This window comes from Merops nubicus, unplaced genomic scaffold, assembly GCF_000691845.1.
Source record: "Merops nubicus isolate BGI_N331 unplaced genomic scaffold, ASM69184v1 scaffold34950, whole genome shotgun sequence".
Taxonomy (NCBI): Eukaryota; Metazoa; Chordata; class Aves; order Coraciiformes; family Meropidae; genus Merops; species Merops nubicus.
The window spans coordinates 1-17857 of NW_008581608.1; the positions used below are offsets into that span (position 1 = coordinate 1).

General features: G+C 43.9%; 1 protein-coding gene across 1 annotated transcript; it reads right to left on the bottom strand.

Annotated features, from left to right (window-relative positions):
• Positions 1-286: 286 nt before the first annotated feature.
• Positions 287-4219, bottom strand: TAGAP (T-cell activation RhoGTPase activating protein; the record flags this gene model as incomplete). Its single annotated transcript, XM_008935030.1, has 6 exons — positions 4193-4219; positions 4028-4081; positions 3384-3450; positions 1810-1982; positions 873-1034; positions 287-396 (listed from the first exon to the last, which is right to left on the bottom strand). Coding segments are annotated over exons 1-6 (593 nt in total), but the record flags the coding sequence as incomplete, so codon positions are not given.
• Positions 4220-17857: the final 13638 nt, after the last annotated feature.

Consider the following 17857-nt stretch of genomic DNA (forward strand, 5'->3'; position numbering starts at 1 on the left):
TAGCTGAGGAGACACAGAAATGAAAGTGGGTGATTTGGTGTGGGTCTGGGCCTCTTGAGGGTCTGCTGCCTTCTCTTCCTATAACAGTTGTTTCATAGAGCAATCACAAACAACTTCAGGAACTGCTGCTGCTAGAGCCCTCTAAACTAAACTCCATGGAGCAACAGCAAACTGATATAAACAACACGCCTTTAACTGAGACTCTCAACCTTGAGAAATGTCAGTGTCCTGTCAGCCACTCCATCACACTGGGGCTGGTTGCCAAACTTCTGGTTGCAAAACTTACACTTTCATTTCTTCAATTTTCTCCTGCTTGCTTGGCTTCTCCAGAGCTTGCATCCACTTCTCATAGAGGTCAGCTGACAGGAGTTTTGAGGGAATATTGCGGAGGAAGTCCTGCAAGGCCAAGAGATTTAGGTAAGGCTTTGGACACTACCCCTGAGTGTAGGGGGAGCGTCACTGTGACATGGGCTCACTGGGAGGTAGGTTGGCTTGAGCTACCTGCCCATCAGCACTGGCAGAGCAGTGCAATGCACAAGTACATGCTAAGTATAATTGCATTGGTTTAGTAATGGGACCCAGCTCTTAGCTGCTTTTCAATCACCCATAAAGCTCAGGATTCCTCCATGGGGAGGATGCTGAGGAGGAGGACAAAGTGAGTTTCTTGTGGGCATGCAGGAAATCAGCAGCACAAGTGGGACTGAAAATTATGTGGAAAAGGAAAGTGCCAGACTTTCCTAAGCCTGAAACATTTAGTCTGGCTTTTATCTGGCTTTAGCTTGGAGTCCCACCAAGGTCAGAGCAGAAGGCACTGAAGTGAGCCTGTGCAGTTTAGCAGTGTCTCTGCACCACCACAGGTCAGAGGAGCTCACCTTCAAGACCACTGCCAGCAGGTGCACAGATTTGCTTTTCAAATCAACATTTCCACCTTTGTTTAGATCCTCCTTCAACTCCTTTCGTGCTTTCTCATTGGCAGCTTTTCTGAATATACCTTCAGTGGAAGGTCCTTTCACATACAATATAGCTAGGAGATCCTGCAGGAAAAAAGAGAGAGAAAGAAATAAGGAAACTGTTACTTGGGTGAATTAAGATCCTTTAGTAGGTAAATATTTCTTTAGAAACAGAAAAAAAATTGTCTACACATACTGTGCTCTGTTTGGGTCAGTATCTAGGTGTTGCTCCAAGTAGATTGCATGGGCAATAACCTCATTTTCCCCCCAACCCACCTTCTTTTTGTACTGGTGTATTCTACTAACTTCAGTGGCCTTGTCCCTTCTTTGCAAGGAAATGAGGGATTATTTAATTTTTAGTTCAAATCCCTTCTCTCTCAAGCCAGACAAATGTTGCTTAGAAGAGATAAAACTCTGCCTATTGGAGAAGCCAACTCAGCAGGAGAACTGTCACAAGACCATTTTTATTCAGAAAATAGTGTTTAGGTATTTGCTGGTGGCAGTCCACAGCAGCACACTTTTTTTCAGGGAAATACAGAAATCCTTTGAAGTTTATGCCGTTGAACAATTTATTTAAATTACTTCTGTAGGGTCACAGATATTTATACTAAGGAGTAGGTCTTCTTCTATTCCTGGTCCTGGGTTGTTTCCACCCAGAGTTACTTCCAGTGCAAGTTAGGTGGGCTGGACAAAAACCACAGACCTACCCCTTTCTACAGCTGGGGAGGGTCCTGATGTTACCAGAAGAGTGTGTGAGGGGAAACACCAAAATAATTCACATGCTACAGCACAAGTGCTGGAGATCCTGCCTCACATTGGAAGCCAGAGGTATGATAACTGTACCACCAGGCTTGCTTACCTGGATGGCCTGGGGCAATGTGTCATCTTCTCCACAGATAATTGCCAGAGGCTGGCCAAACAGGGCAATTTTCACACCTGAGTCTAGCTGCCCCAGGAAACTCCCATTGGTAGAGCTTCGCCTCAGTGTAAAGGATTGCGATACCACCTTCTTTCTTTTCTTTGTTCCATCTGCTGCAAGCAAAAGGAAAGCACAAAATATTTTTTTTAAGAAAAGAGAAGAACACTATGCAGCCTTTCATCTGTGTGCAGTGCTGAGGTGTTTGTTGAAGCAACTCAAACTAAATGGGGAGAAACTGAAAGACAACTCAGTGGTTACCAAGGAAACAACTGCCTAAACAGTTAAACTGTGACCAGCTCTCTAAGGACACCACCTTTCCTGTTTTGGGGTTTTGTATTTTTTTTACATTCTTGTTCTGTTTCTTCTTAGAGAGTGGGAACATACAAGACACAAAAATAACAGCATTTATAGAGATTTTTGATATTGCAGCGGTTTCTGTGATAACTAAGGCAGATATGTCCCTTTGGCAGCTGGCAATGACAAGACTTTTCACTGTGCAGTCTGACCCAGCCTTGGGGCAAGAATGGAACTAAGAGCTCTTCCTTTTCAACCTCTTTCACAGGCTGAAAAGAAAATGCATGGCTCCAGCTCTGCCAGCTTTGGAGCCAGCTTTCATGATTGGAGTCCTGCTACAGCTTGTGCTTGTCCCCTGCCAGCCAGCCAGTGGAAGAGAATGGGAGCATCACAGTGGAGCATCATTCGTTTCAGGATCAGAATTCTCTTGTGCATCTGCCTCTTAAAGAGGAGCACATGCTAGGAATTTGGAGATAATGGTTGTATTGGGATGAGGTGTGGCTTTTTTCCCCCTTTCAGAAACAGTGAAAGAAGGATCCTTTTGCTGGAAAGCTTTCTCAAGGAGTTACCTTATGCCTTCTCCTCCAAAATGAAGTTGACTTATGCAGATGAGAAGTTCTCAGGACTTGTATATGTGGCGTAGCACAAGTCCTTAGTATGGAGAGGTTACAAACTATGAGAAAGTCACTTAACATTATAGTATCATATAAAATGTTTGCTTCAAATACTCCTGAAAAATGGTCTGATATGATGGCCTGCTCCACATCTGACCCTACCCTGCTAATAACCTCCTCAGGGTTGTTTACATGTGCTGAGGTTTTGCATGGTGAGAGAAAACAAGTGCTGTTGCTGCTGCCAAAAGGGTTTATTTACTCTAGTGTGCAACCACTAGTAGCAGTACTCACTTGCAGTGCCACACCTCAGTGGTGATGCTTGAGTAAGAAAGGATCACATTTACTTCCCATCACTGCCAGGGAACACAATGAAATGTGGCTCTGAGGACCAGGGAACAGGGATACAAGACCTCTGGTACTCAGCACTGTCACCTCTGCCACTGGGAAAAGGTAAAGAGGTCATTTGCAAATGAGTGGCACTCCAGGGCCGAGGGCTGTGGATTGCTCCCAGGCGGGTGAAGTGGGTAGTTTCGGGTGGCTTTGCAGAAGCACCAGCTTGCAAGAATTATATAAGGAAGCAGTTCCTCTGTTTGTTTTAAAACTCACCAGCTGAGTGGCAAGGTCCATCTTCAGCATCTGCCAGGACCAGCGGGGGGCATTTCTTGGCATCAGCCTGCAAGAAGCATGTTGCGGTTACAGAGCTGCACCAGCAGCGAGGACCACCACTGAGTCACTGCAGCACCTCAGAAATCTGTGGGATGCTTGGGGAAATAACCAGAGCAAGCTCCACACCTCCTGAAGAGGTGCCTCAGTCCAGGAGTGATGCTGCCTTACTGCCCAGCACAGGGATTTGTGGTAAACCCTGTGGCCAGCCACTCCAGACCTGCCCAGCAGGTCACAACGGCATGCTCTTTTCATGCTCTTTTGATCCAGAGAAGCCACATCTGGACACAACTTTCTCTTCTGTGTCCTCCAGTGGCACAGGAGATTTCCTCCCAGACTCTTCCAGGGAGCGTTGGTGACTTCAGAGCCTCTCCTGAGCACAGCTCCGTGGGAGCCTGCAGAATGCCCTGGCTGCCCACAGTGATGCCCAGCTGCCCCTGCACAGTGCTGCGCAGAGGTGCCCTCAAAGGGCTCTGCCTGCTCATGGGTAACGGTAGGCAGCCGGCAGCTCCTACAAGGGCCACCTCCACTTTGCTATCTCACATCCATACCCAAGAAAGATCGGTGGAAATGTAGTGGCTGCTTACCTCCGACTGGCACTCAATCAAACTCTCCATGTTCCCAGCATTTAGTGTCTTTGACTAGGCAAAAAAATAAAAAGACACTATGTGAGCAGTTGAATGCTATGGTTTAGAAATCAGAGCTCTTCAAAATCACTCTGTTGGCAGAGCTGAAATAATAAAGACACTTACAGTATTACAGCTGCTTAACACTTTCATTAGGAGTTTGATCGGGGGAGCTCTGGACACTCTGGATTCCTTCAGTCCTTTTGTTTGCCTGTTTATTGAACAGGGAGCGGACAAAGAAAAAGCTTTGTAAAACTGCACCCTCCTTGTCTTTCTCCCCTGCAAGCCAGTCCAGAATTCAAGTACCATCCTGAACCAGCAACATATCCCACATCAGTCAGTCACAAAGCCCTTCTCTGGAAGGCATTCAGCCCTGCTGCCCTATCTGCCTCTTGATTAAAACAGAAAAAAAAAAAAAAAACCACCAGCATTCCACTTTCAATCCATGCAAAAAATGATCAAGTGGTGACAGCTATGTACAGTTGTCAAACTGCAGATTCAAGGCTGAGACAGTCAGCTCTGCCATGAGCACAGTGGGCACACCTCTCACCTGTCTACATCTCTGTACATCTCTGTACAGCTGCATCTGGGGCACTCCACTGACTCCAGCTGCGACACCACAGACTTTATCCCGGGCAGTACTTACCCAAGGAGTGAGTCCAGCCAGAGCTCCTTCACCTCCCGGGAACTGCAGAGGAACGGAGAAACAGCATCACTCCTCACTGCTACTAATCCTCTGGACGGAGGCAGGCAACTAAACAGTTCTACCCCACGTGTGCTGCCTTATATATGCAGGAGGGGCAGGTGGAAATTCACAGACAGGAAGAAGCATCATGGGGCAGGACTGAGATGGTATGAAATTTCTGGCTTCCTCTTTCCTTTTAGAGGAGCTACGTTTTTTTCCTTAAAAAAAAAAAAAAAAAAAAAAAAAAAAAAAAAAGAAGCTGCCTTGTAGCTGTTATGGATGGAAAAGATGAGATGCTTGCCAGGTAAAGGTTCCGTCTAGCATCACCAGCGTGAGGTGGGATGTGCAGAGAGGGCTGCAGCGTGGGCAGATTCTCCTTGCCTTTAAAGGGCAGTGTGTACAGTCTGTGCTTTGGCTGCTCAGGGAGCTTAGATTTTGCAGTTTAAAGACTCACAGCCAGATCAAGTTACACTAAGAAGAGTTAAAAAAATGGGGGAGTGGAATAGCCAAGAGTCAGAGAAATGTTTTTGTATATTTTTTAAAAAAGCTAACAGCAACAGTTTACTGTCTGCAAGCAGATGTAGACACACACTTTGCCAGTGCCAAGGAGTTCTTGAGAATCTAAGCTTTGGGCTTCTGTAGTGAAGTGGTGTCATGCACTAATTTAGTAATGTAAGACAATATGTAATAAAACATCTTGCTTAACATATGCCTTAGTAAGAATTACGTGTTCAGGTAATAAAGTTTAATACAACTTAGGAGATTAAAAAAAAAAAAAAAAAAAGGAAAAATCTACCTCTGCTCTGCCTGTGCCTCTTCAGGGTCTGATGCTGACTCCCCCCAGTCTGGGCATATCAGGAACATAAGGACAAAAGTACTCACTCTACAAGGCCATTATGAAAGTTTGTCAACATTTGATGTTAAATGCCTGATATTAGTTCTACTGATTCATTGACAGAGGCAAATTACAGCTCAATATTCTGTGTACCATTCCTTTGATCTAGTGAAAAGAGGAGCTAAGGCTGAAAGTCAAAGGGTAGGGAATATTTCAGTGCCAGATTTAGGTAGAAAGAACTCTTGTAAAAGTGTGATCTCTCTGCTGCTGCTCCCAGTGGATGCTCTGTTTCACATGTGCAGGGGAGGAAGCTGTGTCGTAGCACAGCTCTTTGCAGGTGCATGTTATGGCTACATCTGCTGCTGAATTCACCCTGAAAGCCAGGGCTTGCTGAATCATGTCAGACCTGGCCAGTGTGGTATTTACCATAGGCTGGCATGTGAAACAGAGAGGCGGTCTCAGTTTGACTCTGGCAGAAAAACATTAGGCAGATGTGTCCAGAAGGACAAAAGGAGAGCTGCTCTGCTGCGATGCTGTAGATGACCTTTCAGGTTCTACTGAGGCCCATCACTTCCATGCTCCTGTAGAGACACTGGTCTGTGGACTTGTTTAGGGCTGAAACTTAGAGGATTCTCAATCAATTCCTCTACAGCCCTGCACATTTACCACTGATCTTTTACTCAATGCTCTGACTGATGTTTTGTTAATTAGCAGTCCCATGGCATCTGCCATTTCCCTACTAAGTTCCATGAGCCAATGCACATTCTTGCAGAAATATTGTCATCCTGCATCATGCTCTCCTGGGAATTTCTTTCAAGGCTCTCTGGCAGCTGCAGCATCCCTGATAACAGTCCCATCAGGATTGCTGGGACAAGGGGCATCTACTTTTCAGTATGTTTGTTAAATGTATATTTAAACATATCTGTCTGTTAAGTATCTCAGAGCCTTGGGGGCCATATGCAATTCAGTTCTGCCTTGCCCTCACTTCCAGCACTGTACACAGAAGCATTTCTGAGCTCAGTCTGTTCCACGATTGAGACACAGGGTTTGATCTGGAAAATGTGCAACTTGTGAAGAAAATGGGAGTTTAATGGGTGGTGATTAGCTGGGCCAGAAGCTTAGATTACAAACAGGGTACAGCTGTACACAGGGCATAATGCTTTGAATTTCCCAGGAGAAAAAGATACAGTAATGGGTGGGATATTGATAGCACATCACTAGACTGTCCATTGGCACACATGGCTCTATCTCTATCTAATTAGTTCATATCTATTAAGAGCTGCTGAGATATAATGGCCCTTGTACATGGAAGGTACGTGGATAGGCCGGCCTGCCCATATGGAAAACAATTCTTTTTTTAACCTCCTGAGATTTCTTTTTTTATATATAGCTCTTTTATGGTATCACAAACACTTCATTTGTGCCAAAATTATTTTAAAGCAGCTTATTTCATTACAAAAAAACATGCCCCATCTGAATAGCAGGCATCCTAAAAAGCTAGAGCTTGGTGGAATAATTGTATGGTCACACAGAATGAAGCTTGGCTCTATTTGTGGAAAGCAGTAAGCAAGCATGCTCTGGCTCCTGTTGAGCAGCACAGGGCTAGGGGCAGAGTCCCAAGGTTGGAAGAGCTGCTGCACCAGGTGGGTGGAGGTAGGAGACACAGCATGAACCGCCCTCACATCTACCAGCCAAAGTTGCTTCTCAGCTTCCTCCACCAGTATGTAAAGGGAAACAGAGGTGTAGCTCCCAAAGCCCACCTCCACACTGAATATTAACAGAGAAGGCCTGTCATATGGGGTGTCTACAAATTAAGGTCCCTTACATGAACAGCTCTTCTCTCCCTAAAGAGACTGATTCCCCCCCTAGCACCCAACTCTGCTTTGCAGACTCAGAGCCTTTGCTGTGGTCTGCCCCTTGGTTTGGTATGGGTCCTACACCACAATGTATTAGAGCAATGTGTTCGTTGTACCACAGTGGTTGCCCTAAGGCAAGCAGAAGGGATGGCAAGTGGCTTGGGCACATCTGGAGCTATTCACAGGTGATGTGGTTTTCCCAAGCCATCCCTGACTAAGTGAATGCGCTCTCCTTCAAAGACACAGGGGCATTTCCACAAAGACCGGAGTGTGGGAGAGGGGATGGACTTACAAAGGTTTTGCAGAACCAGCCTGTGTGTGAGCTCTTCCCCTCCTGTACATCAGCTTGCTCCCTCAGTTCTGCTGAAGGGCTTTGCATTCACCAGAGGGAAAGCAGGAGTGGGGAGGTCCCACAGAGCAACTGACCTTGGGTAGATCCAAGCCTCACAGGACTGGGTTTGCTCCTCAAGTTGCGAAGCATTTTCCTTATAGAAGACAGGATATCAGGTTGGTGCCTCTGCTTCCCCCTGGGCCCAGGCAGCCCCTTTCCCCTCCCAAGCCTTCACTGCTTTTGTGGTCCACTCCCTTGCACTTTGCCTGGGCAGTTTATGGAAAGAACACTTGTTGCCAACACAGACCAAAGGGCAATTTTCCCCTTTCTGTGAGCTACAGTCAAGCTAGGTGTTTCCTCCTTGTTTCTCCTCTCTTCTCCTGTACTGTGGCTCAGTGAAGGACTCCAGGCAGACCATAGTAATGAAGGGCCAGCACCAGTTGGGAGAAGAAAGGAATTGAGAGCTAATAGTAACCAAAAGAACAAATCTGCTACAGCTGGACAGTGTCTGTTTTCTTCTCTCCTTATCAAACCACAAATGGGAAAATCCCAGCCACAGCTCACTTTGCTTAAAATTTCTAATATTTTCACAGATGTTTGACATGATGTCTGTTAGAAATGAGGGAGTGTGTGAATGAATCCTGGAACCTGCCTTCACCCTGTTTTTGTACCAGCAAGCATGAAGCAGGAGCGTAGCTGTGAGAAGGGCACAGCAGGACACGCCTGGAGCAATGACTCTTTCAAGCCCATAAAGAGCAGAAAGAGCCTTCATCAGTCCCTCTCTGGGTGGAGAAGGGGTTGTATTCCAGTTTTGTCTTCATGGGCACAACTGCGATCTCCCCAGGGGACAATAGGAATGTTTACCAAAATAAGGAAAGCAGCTATGCCAAATTCAGAGTGTTGTTGGGTTGGAATTTTTTTTTTTTTTAAAAGGAAAGCTCTGCACGATCTGTCCACAGACATAAAGAACAGGGTGTTGTGTGGGTTGCTGGGAACAGGTCACATTTCTAAACGTCTTCTGAAGGCAACTCTAACTTCCCACCACTCTCCAGAGTGTGCTGTGGATTGCATAAGCACAGTTCAGGGTTTGAACACAGAAAAGAGGGTGGCCTGAGCTTAGCTCAATCCTTAGCTCTTACCTGTAAGAGTTCAGAATGAGATCCATCAACCCAGCTGGTGCTCAACTCAAGTCAGGTGGGACTTGGGCTCATGCTAAACTTGCTTTTGGAAAGTGAAACCCACTGTAAGTTTTTCGCAGCTTTGTTCAGCCGATTTCTTAGTTGGGTATCAAGGTTAGATTCCAGTGTGGGTTAGATTGCACCACCCTTCTATACACTGGGCTACCACTGCATAGGAAAAAGTTACAAATCAAAACCAATACTGTAAATCCAGCCCAGTATGTATTTTGTGCTCGTCCCAAGACACCCTTTTGTTGCATTTGCTTTGCAGGATGGTTTGCTTTTTCTTTCATGGGTGCTCAGTTGGCTACTCTTTTACTTTAAAAGTCTTTTACTTGTCAGGACACAGGTTCCAACGGGTGAGTCTTTAGCTATGGAGGGCAGGAGCACACAGGCCATTTTTCCAAAAGGTCTGTGCTGGAGTTCAGCTGTGTCTGAATTCAGCTTGTTGTTGTATCTTGGCAGTGCTCAGGAATCATTCATTCCTTGGGCTGCCCAAGGTGGCCAAAACAAAGGTACTGGGGAATTGAAGTTGCCCAGCATTTCTGACTAAATCTTTGCTTACTTACAATAAAATCCAAGACAGCAGAGAATGCATTTAATTAGGTCTGAGTTTTATTCTTTTCAAGATTTCTGCCTGAAGATACTTAAAAACTATTGAAAAGTGAGATACTACTCACTTTTTTTGTTACTTCGGCAAGTTTCTTACTTATTTTGCTTCTTCATGTTGTCTATTCACAAATCAGAAACTGAGTTGGTGATTTTCTTCCAAGTTCATTTGTTCTTAGGGATAGGTTGTATTTCTCACTGAATCCAGAGAGGTATGAATCTTGATTTTGCTTTTTAGGTTTGATATAAATGTGGTTTTTTTTTTTTATTTTGGTTGGTGTATTTGTTGTAACCTTGTTTTTCTTCTGTTCCTGCACCTTGTTTTTTGCTTTGAATTTTGGCTTCAAAATTATCTCAGATTTCAAAATAAGAATCAGTGAAAAGCAGAGGTAACTTGGATTTCACACTGAATTCTAACTTGCTTGTGATTTCCAGGCCTAAGTCATCTCACTTTCACACAAAAGATGATCTGCAGACTGCCAATGGTCTAAGAGCCTAGGTCCCGGTCTGGAATAAGACTAAGAAAACTTTGCCCAGCTGTAATTTTGGGTTTCATTGTGTATGTGTCCCATTGATACAAAAACTAGAAAAGAAAGCCAGACTCAGGAGTGGCAAGACCTTACAACTCCCCTAGCAGAGCAGGAGCTGCTTCAGGCATAGCAAGCACCCATGGCCATGAACAAGGCTGTCACTGTAGACATCCAGGAAGAACAAGCAGAAGTGGTTGGAATTTCCCCATCATTGGCTTCCAGTTGGCCTCCTCCAAGCCTCAGAAGTATGATGGGGCTATCCCCAAACTCTTCATCATAGTGATGTGAGTTTGTCATTCCTGTGTTGTACCTGCTTCCTAAGTAATAAGTAGAACTGCCGGTAACCAGATACTCATCACTACTAAATTAACCACAAATGGAACATTTGTGGCCAGGCACCTGGACTCCATCCTCCAGGCAAAGTAGTGTCAGACAAACCAAATCTTTCCAGGCACAGCTCTGCTGGTTACAGTTAAACTCCCCTGCACACATTTGACTCCGTACTTTGGGAGAGTTATTTGCTGTCATGCCCTGTCCTTGTGCATGCATATCCACACACAGCAAAATAAAATGTTCTTCTGGGAAATTTTGGCCACCTGTCAAAATCAAGATGATAAATTTGAAACAAACATCTCCATATTAGCTGGTGATTGCCATATTGTTGCTACTAGCAACGGCTGCCGTGTTAGTGTTTTATATAAACACTCCACTTTTGTATCCCTACCCTGTTTTAAAGCACAACTACCTTATGAGGATTTCAGAAAGCAAACGCTTCTTATGGCACGGGCTCTGCCTCCTGCCACAGGGCACCACGAGGTCTTTGGGCAAGTGGGGCTCTCGTTCCTGCTGTGGGAGGGCACGTGGCGAGTGGACGGGGGACAGGGCAGGCTGGCCTCGGGCCCCAGCACTGACCGGCACAACTGGGCGGCACCGAGGGCTGCCCCACCTGGAACCAGGGCAGCCAGGTCCTCACCTCCACATTTGCAAAAGCACAGTGACTCTTCCAGGCTGGGAACAGAGGAATTCCCTGCCTCTAGAGCAAGCAGGACCTGGGATCACCTGCTAGAAGGAGTGGGGTGGGGTACAGAAAAAATGCTTTTGAGATTGAGTTCAGTTCTATCAGCTCATTGCTGGAGAGGGCTCAGCTTGAAAGCCAAAAGCTGGCCATTACTTACTGCTGCTGCCGTGCAGACCAGGTGCTGTTATGGCTGCATTTGCTTATTCCACTCCTCTGTGCCTGCTCCGAACCCTGCCTTTGCTTTCAGATCTTCAGTCCCTGCACAGAGGTGACAGTAAGGAGAGAGAATGTAGAGAAGGTACCTTTGTGCCACCAGGCCCATTTCCCTGTTCAGTTGTGGCTGAGGCTTAAAAAGGTCTTGTTCATCCTTTCTACTTCCTTTTAAAGGTTTGTTTGTGCTTTGTTTGAGCTTTACCTTTTCTCCCATTTATCAGATGAGTATTTCTTTGGGATTTTTCTTTCTGAAAACAGTTGCTGTGTGTGGTCTTATAGTCATGAACTGCCTTATTTAGTATTAGCCAGAAAGTTTGCACTGGGAGGATATATCTTTAACCAGGCCAACTCATATAGGTGCAAAACCTTTTCTCATGCCTAAAAATAAATGCCTCTCTTCAATCTTAAGACAAGTTGAAAAGAAATTATCTTCATTCTACTAGATCATTGATCAGTTACATGGTTACTTGTTGAGATAAAATGGGTATTCCAGAAGTACCTCAAAAAGACTCTTTTCAAAGAGAGATAGAATACTCTTGCCTTTAGACACCATAACGTATAAAAATTCTAAGCCAAAAGATGTACAGTCTAGTAACTGCTGTAACATTTGTGTAAACCAAAGACCATATTATTACAGAGTCTTAGTATTGCTTGTGCAACACCATAAACTGATTTTGTCCTTGTGTCACTTAATTGAGCTTAGTATTCAGAGAGTAAAAATGAACATTCATTATGCTGTAAGTTATCACAGAATGGCTTAGGCTGGCAGGGATCCTAGAGATCATCTAATCCAACCTCCCTGCCATGGGCCAGGACGCCTCTCAACTAGACGAGGTTGCTCAAGACCTCACCCAACCTGCCCTTGAACACTTCCAGGGAGGGGGCATCCAGGGCAACCTATTCCAAAGTCTCACCACCCTCGTAATGAAGAACTTCTTTGTAAGCCCTAGTCTAAACCCACTCTCCTTCAGTTTAAAACCATTTCTCCTTGTTCTGTCACTGCAAAATCTTATGAAAAGTCCCTCTCCAGCCTTTCTGTATGTGCCCTTCAGGTACTGGAAGGCAGTTATAAGGTCACCTCAGAGTCCTTTCTTCTTCAGGCTCAACAATCCCAGTGCCCTCAGCCTATCCCCATAGCAGAGATGCTCCAGTCCCTGGATCATGTTTGTGGACCTCCTGTGGACTCATTCCAACAGATCTATGTCCCTTTTATGGTGAGGTCACCAGAACTGGACATAATATTTGAGGTGGGGTCTCACAAAAGCAGAGTAAAGGGGGAGATTCACCTCCCTTGATCTGCAGGCCATATACTTCTTGATGCATCCCAGGATATTGTTGGGCTTTTAGGAGGCTGGTACGTTTGCTACTTCTATTGGTTAGGTTACAAGGCAAGAAGCCTGTTCTTATTGCATTTTACACAGACCCTAGAGTATATCTTTCAAACATAATCCCTGAAATTATTATAGCCTTAAGTTAAACACCTCCAATTCTATACTCAGCAAAAATGTTTGCTAAACTCAGGCACTGAAGTACAACATACCACTGTAATTGACTCCTGTCTGTGCTATTTTAGGAGAGCCAGATGTGCTGGAAGAGGAGTGTGAGAGGCCTGTGTTATGTCCCAGTGGCTGTCCCTCATCCCTGCAACATTTCTGTTTTAAAAAAAAGCATCCCTGCCATTTTCTTGGGACAAGAGCCTGCTGCAACATAAACCTGTCATAACTGTGAGAACAACATGAATAAACAATGCAGATAATATTCCTGTACTGACCTTAAAGGAAAAATCCTAATGAACGTTGCAAGCATGGAAAAAGTCATCCCTTTAACAATTAAACAGGCTTACTCATCAAACCTACAGTGGTAATAGGTAATCCCCCTATTAGGGAATTTTCAGACTAACCAAAAACTGTAACTGGACCTTTGCGTCAGGGTTTTGTGGGTAAACTCCAGGAGATGCTTTGTTTTGCCCTCTGACTTTCCACCCAACATCTGAAAGGTAGCTTGCCTTCTTTCTGCCTCAGTTTCTCATTAATATGTTACAAAAATAAAAGGTCACTGCACTGCATAAGTGCATAAGTGCTTTGATACTTTTTTATAAAAACGGGTACATGCAGGAGAATCTCGTAAAGAGTTTGGCAGCTGTTGCCTCTTCTGTGTCCTGCATGCCACATAGCAAAGAGAAGACCTTAATTTTAGCTTTAGTGGCAAATCTTCGACAAACAAAGGCATTTTAAATGCATCATCTGTGAGGACAACATGTTATTTTCTGGGCATTACTTGTGTCCCTTGAGGTCTTGCAGTTCTATTCACCACATCAAAATGTGACAGTCACCTTCTAGCCAGATCAAATACTCACTTATTTTAAGCATGCAGCTTATTGTCAAGAGGAAATATGACAATGTCACAATGAAATGACCATTCAATATAGTAACTAGCCATTTTATCTAGATTCTGTAACAAAAATGTTTCTGAGCATGAACTCCCCTCTCTTTGCCTGACTTCTGGGAAAGGACCTGACAGAGGGGCTCCAGCATGCTCACAGCAGAGGTTATGTTTTAAACATCAGGCATATAGTGGGATATAGTGTCATACACTCTCTACGTGCTCTTTGTGGAGCTACTTCCATCAAAGTGAGCTTGGGAAGGCCTACGTGGCTCTGCAATCGCTGCAACCACTGTGTACCTTTAAGGTCCTAAGGAAACTCTCAGACTCCCTAGCAAGAAAGCTTGCAAGATCCCTTATCAAAAAGGCTCTAATTCTGTACAGGGTTTAGAGGCCACAGTGTCAGCTCCTCAAAAACCCCCAACCCACAGCTATCCTTTCTAAGCCATTGATGTCTTTGTCCTCTAATTTTTACTTTCCTATGCCAAATTCTTTATCTGCAGCCATGCAGAGCTTTTACCAGATTTAACTGTAGTTAGTCCTTTGTATTCTTTTAATTTTGGGCTCTTAGTCTCACAGGCAAGGCTTGTGTGACTGCACCTTTTTTTTCCAGGAGCTTTTTAATCCTCTATCACCCCCAGTAAATTTTATTATCTACGTTAATTTCAGTCACAACAGGCAAGTGAACAATTCTTCTGCAGGCCAGCACATTACAAGCATTTTGAAATTAGTGGGTGATGTTTTTTTTTTCTCCCTGAGAAAAAGTCATTCAACAGTTTTGGGTAGCTAATTGGCATGTGTATCATGGCCACTCAGTCACTGAGCCCACAACTGTGGGCTAGCTGTGGTGTGCCTGATAGAAATGGCATATAATCATGGTGGAGATCAAGGTCTTTGCAGAGAGGTGGATCAGGACACAAAAGATACAAGCCTGCAGGAAATATCATATGGTTGGTTCCACTGTTCCCAGAACAGCATATTCAGATTTTCACATAAAGCTTCAGTTACTGCATTCAGTTTTTGAACTACAAAGATGAGGAAACAGAAGGTGGAAGGTGTTTACATCAACAGCCCATTCGGTCCCTCAGGAAGACCTGTGCTAATGTGTGCCTATGTTATCACACACACCTAGAGGCCTGTCAAAATCTGCAAGACCTTTATGTATATTCAACATACAAGAAGTGCTTAAAGTAAGAGGTCGCTGCCAATTTTCATAAACTTCATATTTAATCTTTTAAAAAAGCACTGGGATGATGACTGGTGGTATGTGTGCATGGAGGTAGATTTCTTCCTCTACATCGTAAGAACAGGCCAGAGAACATCCCTTTCCACAAGTGTGATACTGTCTGTGAACACTTAGATGTTCAGTGTACCAAAGCACTTGCTTCAGTTCATCACTTTTCAGCAGAGCATGGACAAGTGCTTAGTTGAACATGCTGAGCTGCAGTAAGAAATGAATACCTTTGGTACCAAGCCAGAAACCATTGCTTTACCCTTGTAATTAATAGGTTTGTCCCTTTCCTCTAATATCATCGTAAGTAGATTAAAATCAATGGCATTTGGGAGTATGTATCACTCCAGAGCTTGAAATTCCCATCTTCCTTTTCCAGTACACTGGGGCACCTGGTCAAGAGACAAAGGCTTGTTTTATACCCCAAGGATTACTTATTTTGTGGTGTTAACAGTGGGGGAAGAATCCAATAACAAATGGGAACAATATTCTCTCTTTGGCCAACTAGTGATTTTTGCTTAGCTTACTTCAGAGAATTTTGGCTGGGAGTTGGCCAGTACTGTATATATATAAAGTGAGTTTAATGAAACTAAGAAAAAAAGATGCATGTATTCTCCAGTTTAGTTTCTAAATGCCAAATTATATTGTAATGATTGGAAAACAAACAAACAAAAAATAAAAAAAATCAACTTCCATTAACTTGAAAGTAGTTGCTTAATTTCTCACACAGAGGTAATCCTTTAAGAGGAAATTACAGCCAGACACTGTGGGCTTTTTTCTTTCCTTCTCTTTTTTTCTTCTTTATTATTGCTTAGCAGATCCTAGTTTTAGTTCCTCAAAATGGAGTTTTTGTTGGTTCTCTTTTTCTCAGTGTGTAAGATACCGCTAGTTTTGCAGAGTGATTTTTCCCGCCAAAAATGCCTTCTGTTGCAGTGGTTTGTGCAGCTGTTTTTGTATCCATGGAGGTATAACTGAAAAGGGCCTGATTCCTGCAGCCTGGCTCTCTGTACACCCCAAGTATGAGATGCCACCATTCTGATTTAGGTGGCATTTAAAATCAAACAGGGATAAGTGACAATAAAAATGGGGGGGAAAAAAACCCAAAACAATAGGCTTTTGATGTTGGGTAGTATCTTCATGAGAGAAGACCTATAAAAGTCTATTGTCATGAAATATTCTACCCATTTTAGTAAAAATTTCTGTCCTCAAACCAGGGAATTTCCATTAGAAGCCACAGACTCTTTCACAATGTTACACGTGTATGAGGACTCCACTTTATACAATCAAACTACCACCCTAGTCTCTGATCCTTACAAGAGAAGAGGGGATGGAACAAGTATTTCCCCACTTGTGGGATATTGTCTCCTTTGCCGTGACTTCTGTGCTATCTCAGCAGGAGAAGGCTGGAGTTGGGCTTGGTGGCTGTGGGCAACATTGTGCTGGGGAGTTACCGCTGAGGACTTTGGTGAGGAAGTGGAGTCAAGGACCAGATCCTCAAAGATGCTTCAGGACCTATTGCCTTTTTAATCAACCCTCCCACCCAGCTTTTAAATAGGAGTTGGGAACATAACTGTCTTAGCCAATTTTGGATAAGATCGGTGTCAGGGAGAGAGCAGGCAGGCTTTAGCAGTGTGAGGTCTAATACCTTTCAGTTTGCTCTTCTTCATGACCGCTGTGCACTGAGCATGGCTGAGATAAAACTAATCTGTGCTTGAGCAGTCCATTTCATTGTGATCCCTTTTATTTTCAGTACCAGTGAAACGAGGTACAGAGAGACTACATGACACATTCCCCCAATCATTTCTACAAAAAACAGATGGTAAAAGCATGACCTAGACTGCATCTGAAAACTATAGAGGACGGATTTAATATCAGGGTGCTTGCTTGGAATGCCAAGTCTGTAAAAACAGGGAGAAAAGGGACCAGGATCAGCATCTAGGTTTTGAGTTGTCACAGAAATATTGCACAAGAATGCTGCAAAGCTGGGATTTGGAGAGAGTTGCTCCTAATGGTGCTTGAATCAAGTTTTACTCAATGACTCATCACTAAAAAATTGAATATGATTCAAAGATCTACTACCAGCCAAAATCTTATGGATGGAGAGATTTCATTGTGTCTCTAGTGGAAGTCTATTCTGAATGAACTCTTCCTTGGACTAACTTATGGGACCACAGCAAGATGTTTCCTTTAGTGTAATTTTCTTTACTGTAAGAGGGCACTGGATCACTGAGATCCTTTGGCACATCATCTCCGCCATGGTGCCAACCTTTAACAAGTCTTTGACATGCTAATTTTGTGCCCTGGCAGAAGATGTTCCTTCTCCACAAACTTGATGCATTAAGAGTGATATGCATGACCACTGGAAAGTGAAGAAGGTACCATTTTCTTTAATAAGTCATTATCTAAGTTATAATGAAAAGTGTAAAACATGAATCCTGTTAAGGTCTTGCAGTAATTCAGAAGGTGTTTGGATCTGCCCATAAAATACGCAACAGTAGTGAAAGTGTAGAGAAAATCATGAAACCATATCATATTGTCTGATTATGGATAGCAGTACTTGCACATGCCATAGCTGATTTGTACTACAGACTCCCCAGCCATCACTGGGCCTCACCCTACTAAGCTGGCTAACCTGATTCCTCCTAACATGCTGTCCTGTGGAAGAGTGTGTGTACACTCACATGTACTTCTCTCAGCACCTCTGGGATTTTATATGAATCTTAAAGTCTTTAATCTGAGGGACCTACAAACCTTCTCAGTGTCTTTGCATACATGGAAAGCTACAGAGTGATACAAATACCTTTGCATTATTTTGTTAAAGCCCACTCAGCTTTTGAGGAGGTAGAAAGTACCAAGCATTGTCAAAGATGTTCCCAAGCTAGAGTTGCCTTAGGAACACTTTGTTGGCCTGTCCAAATAGCAA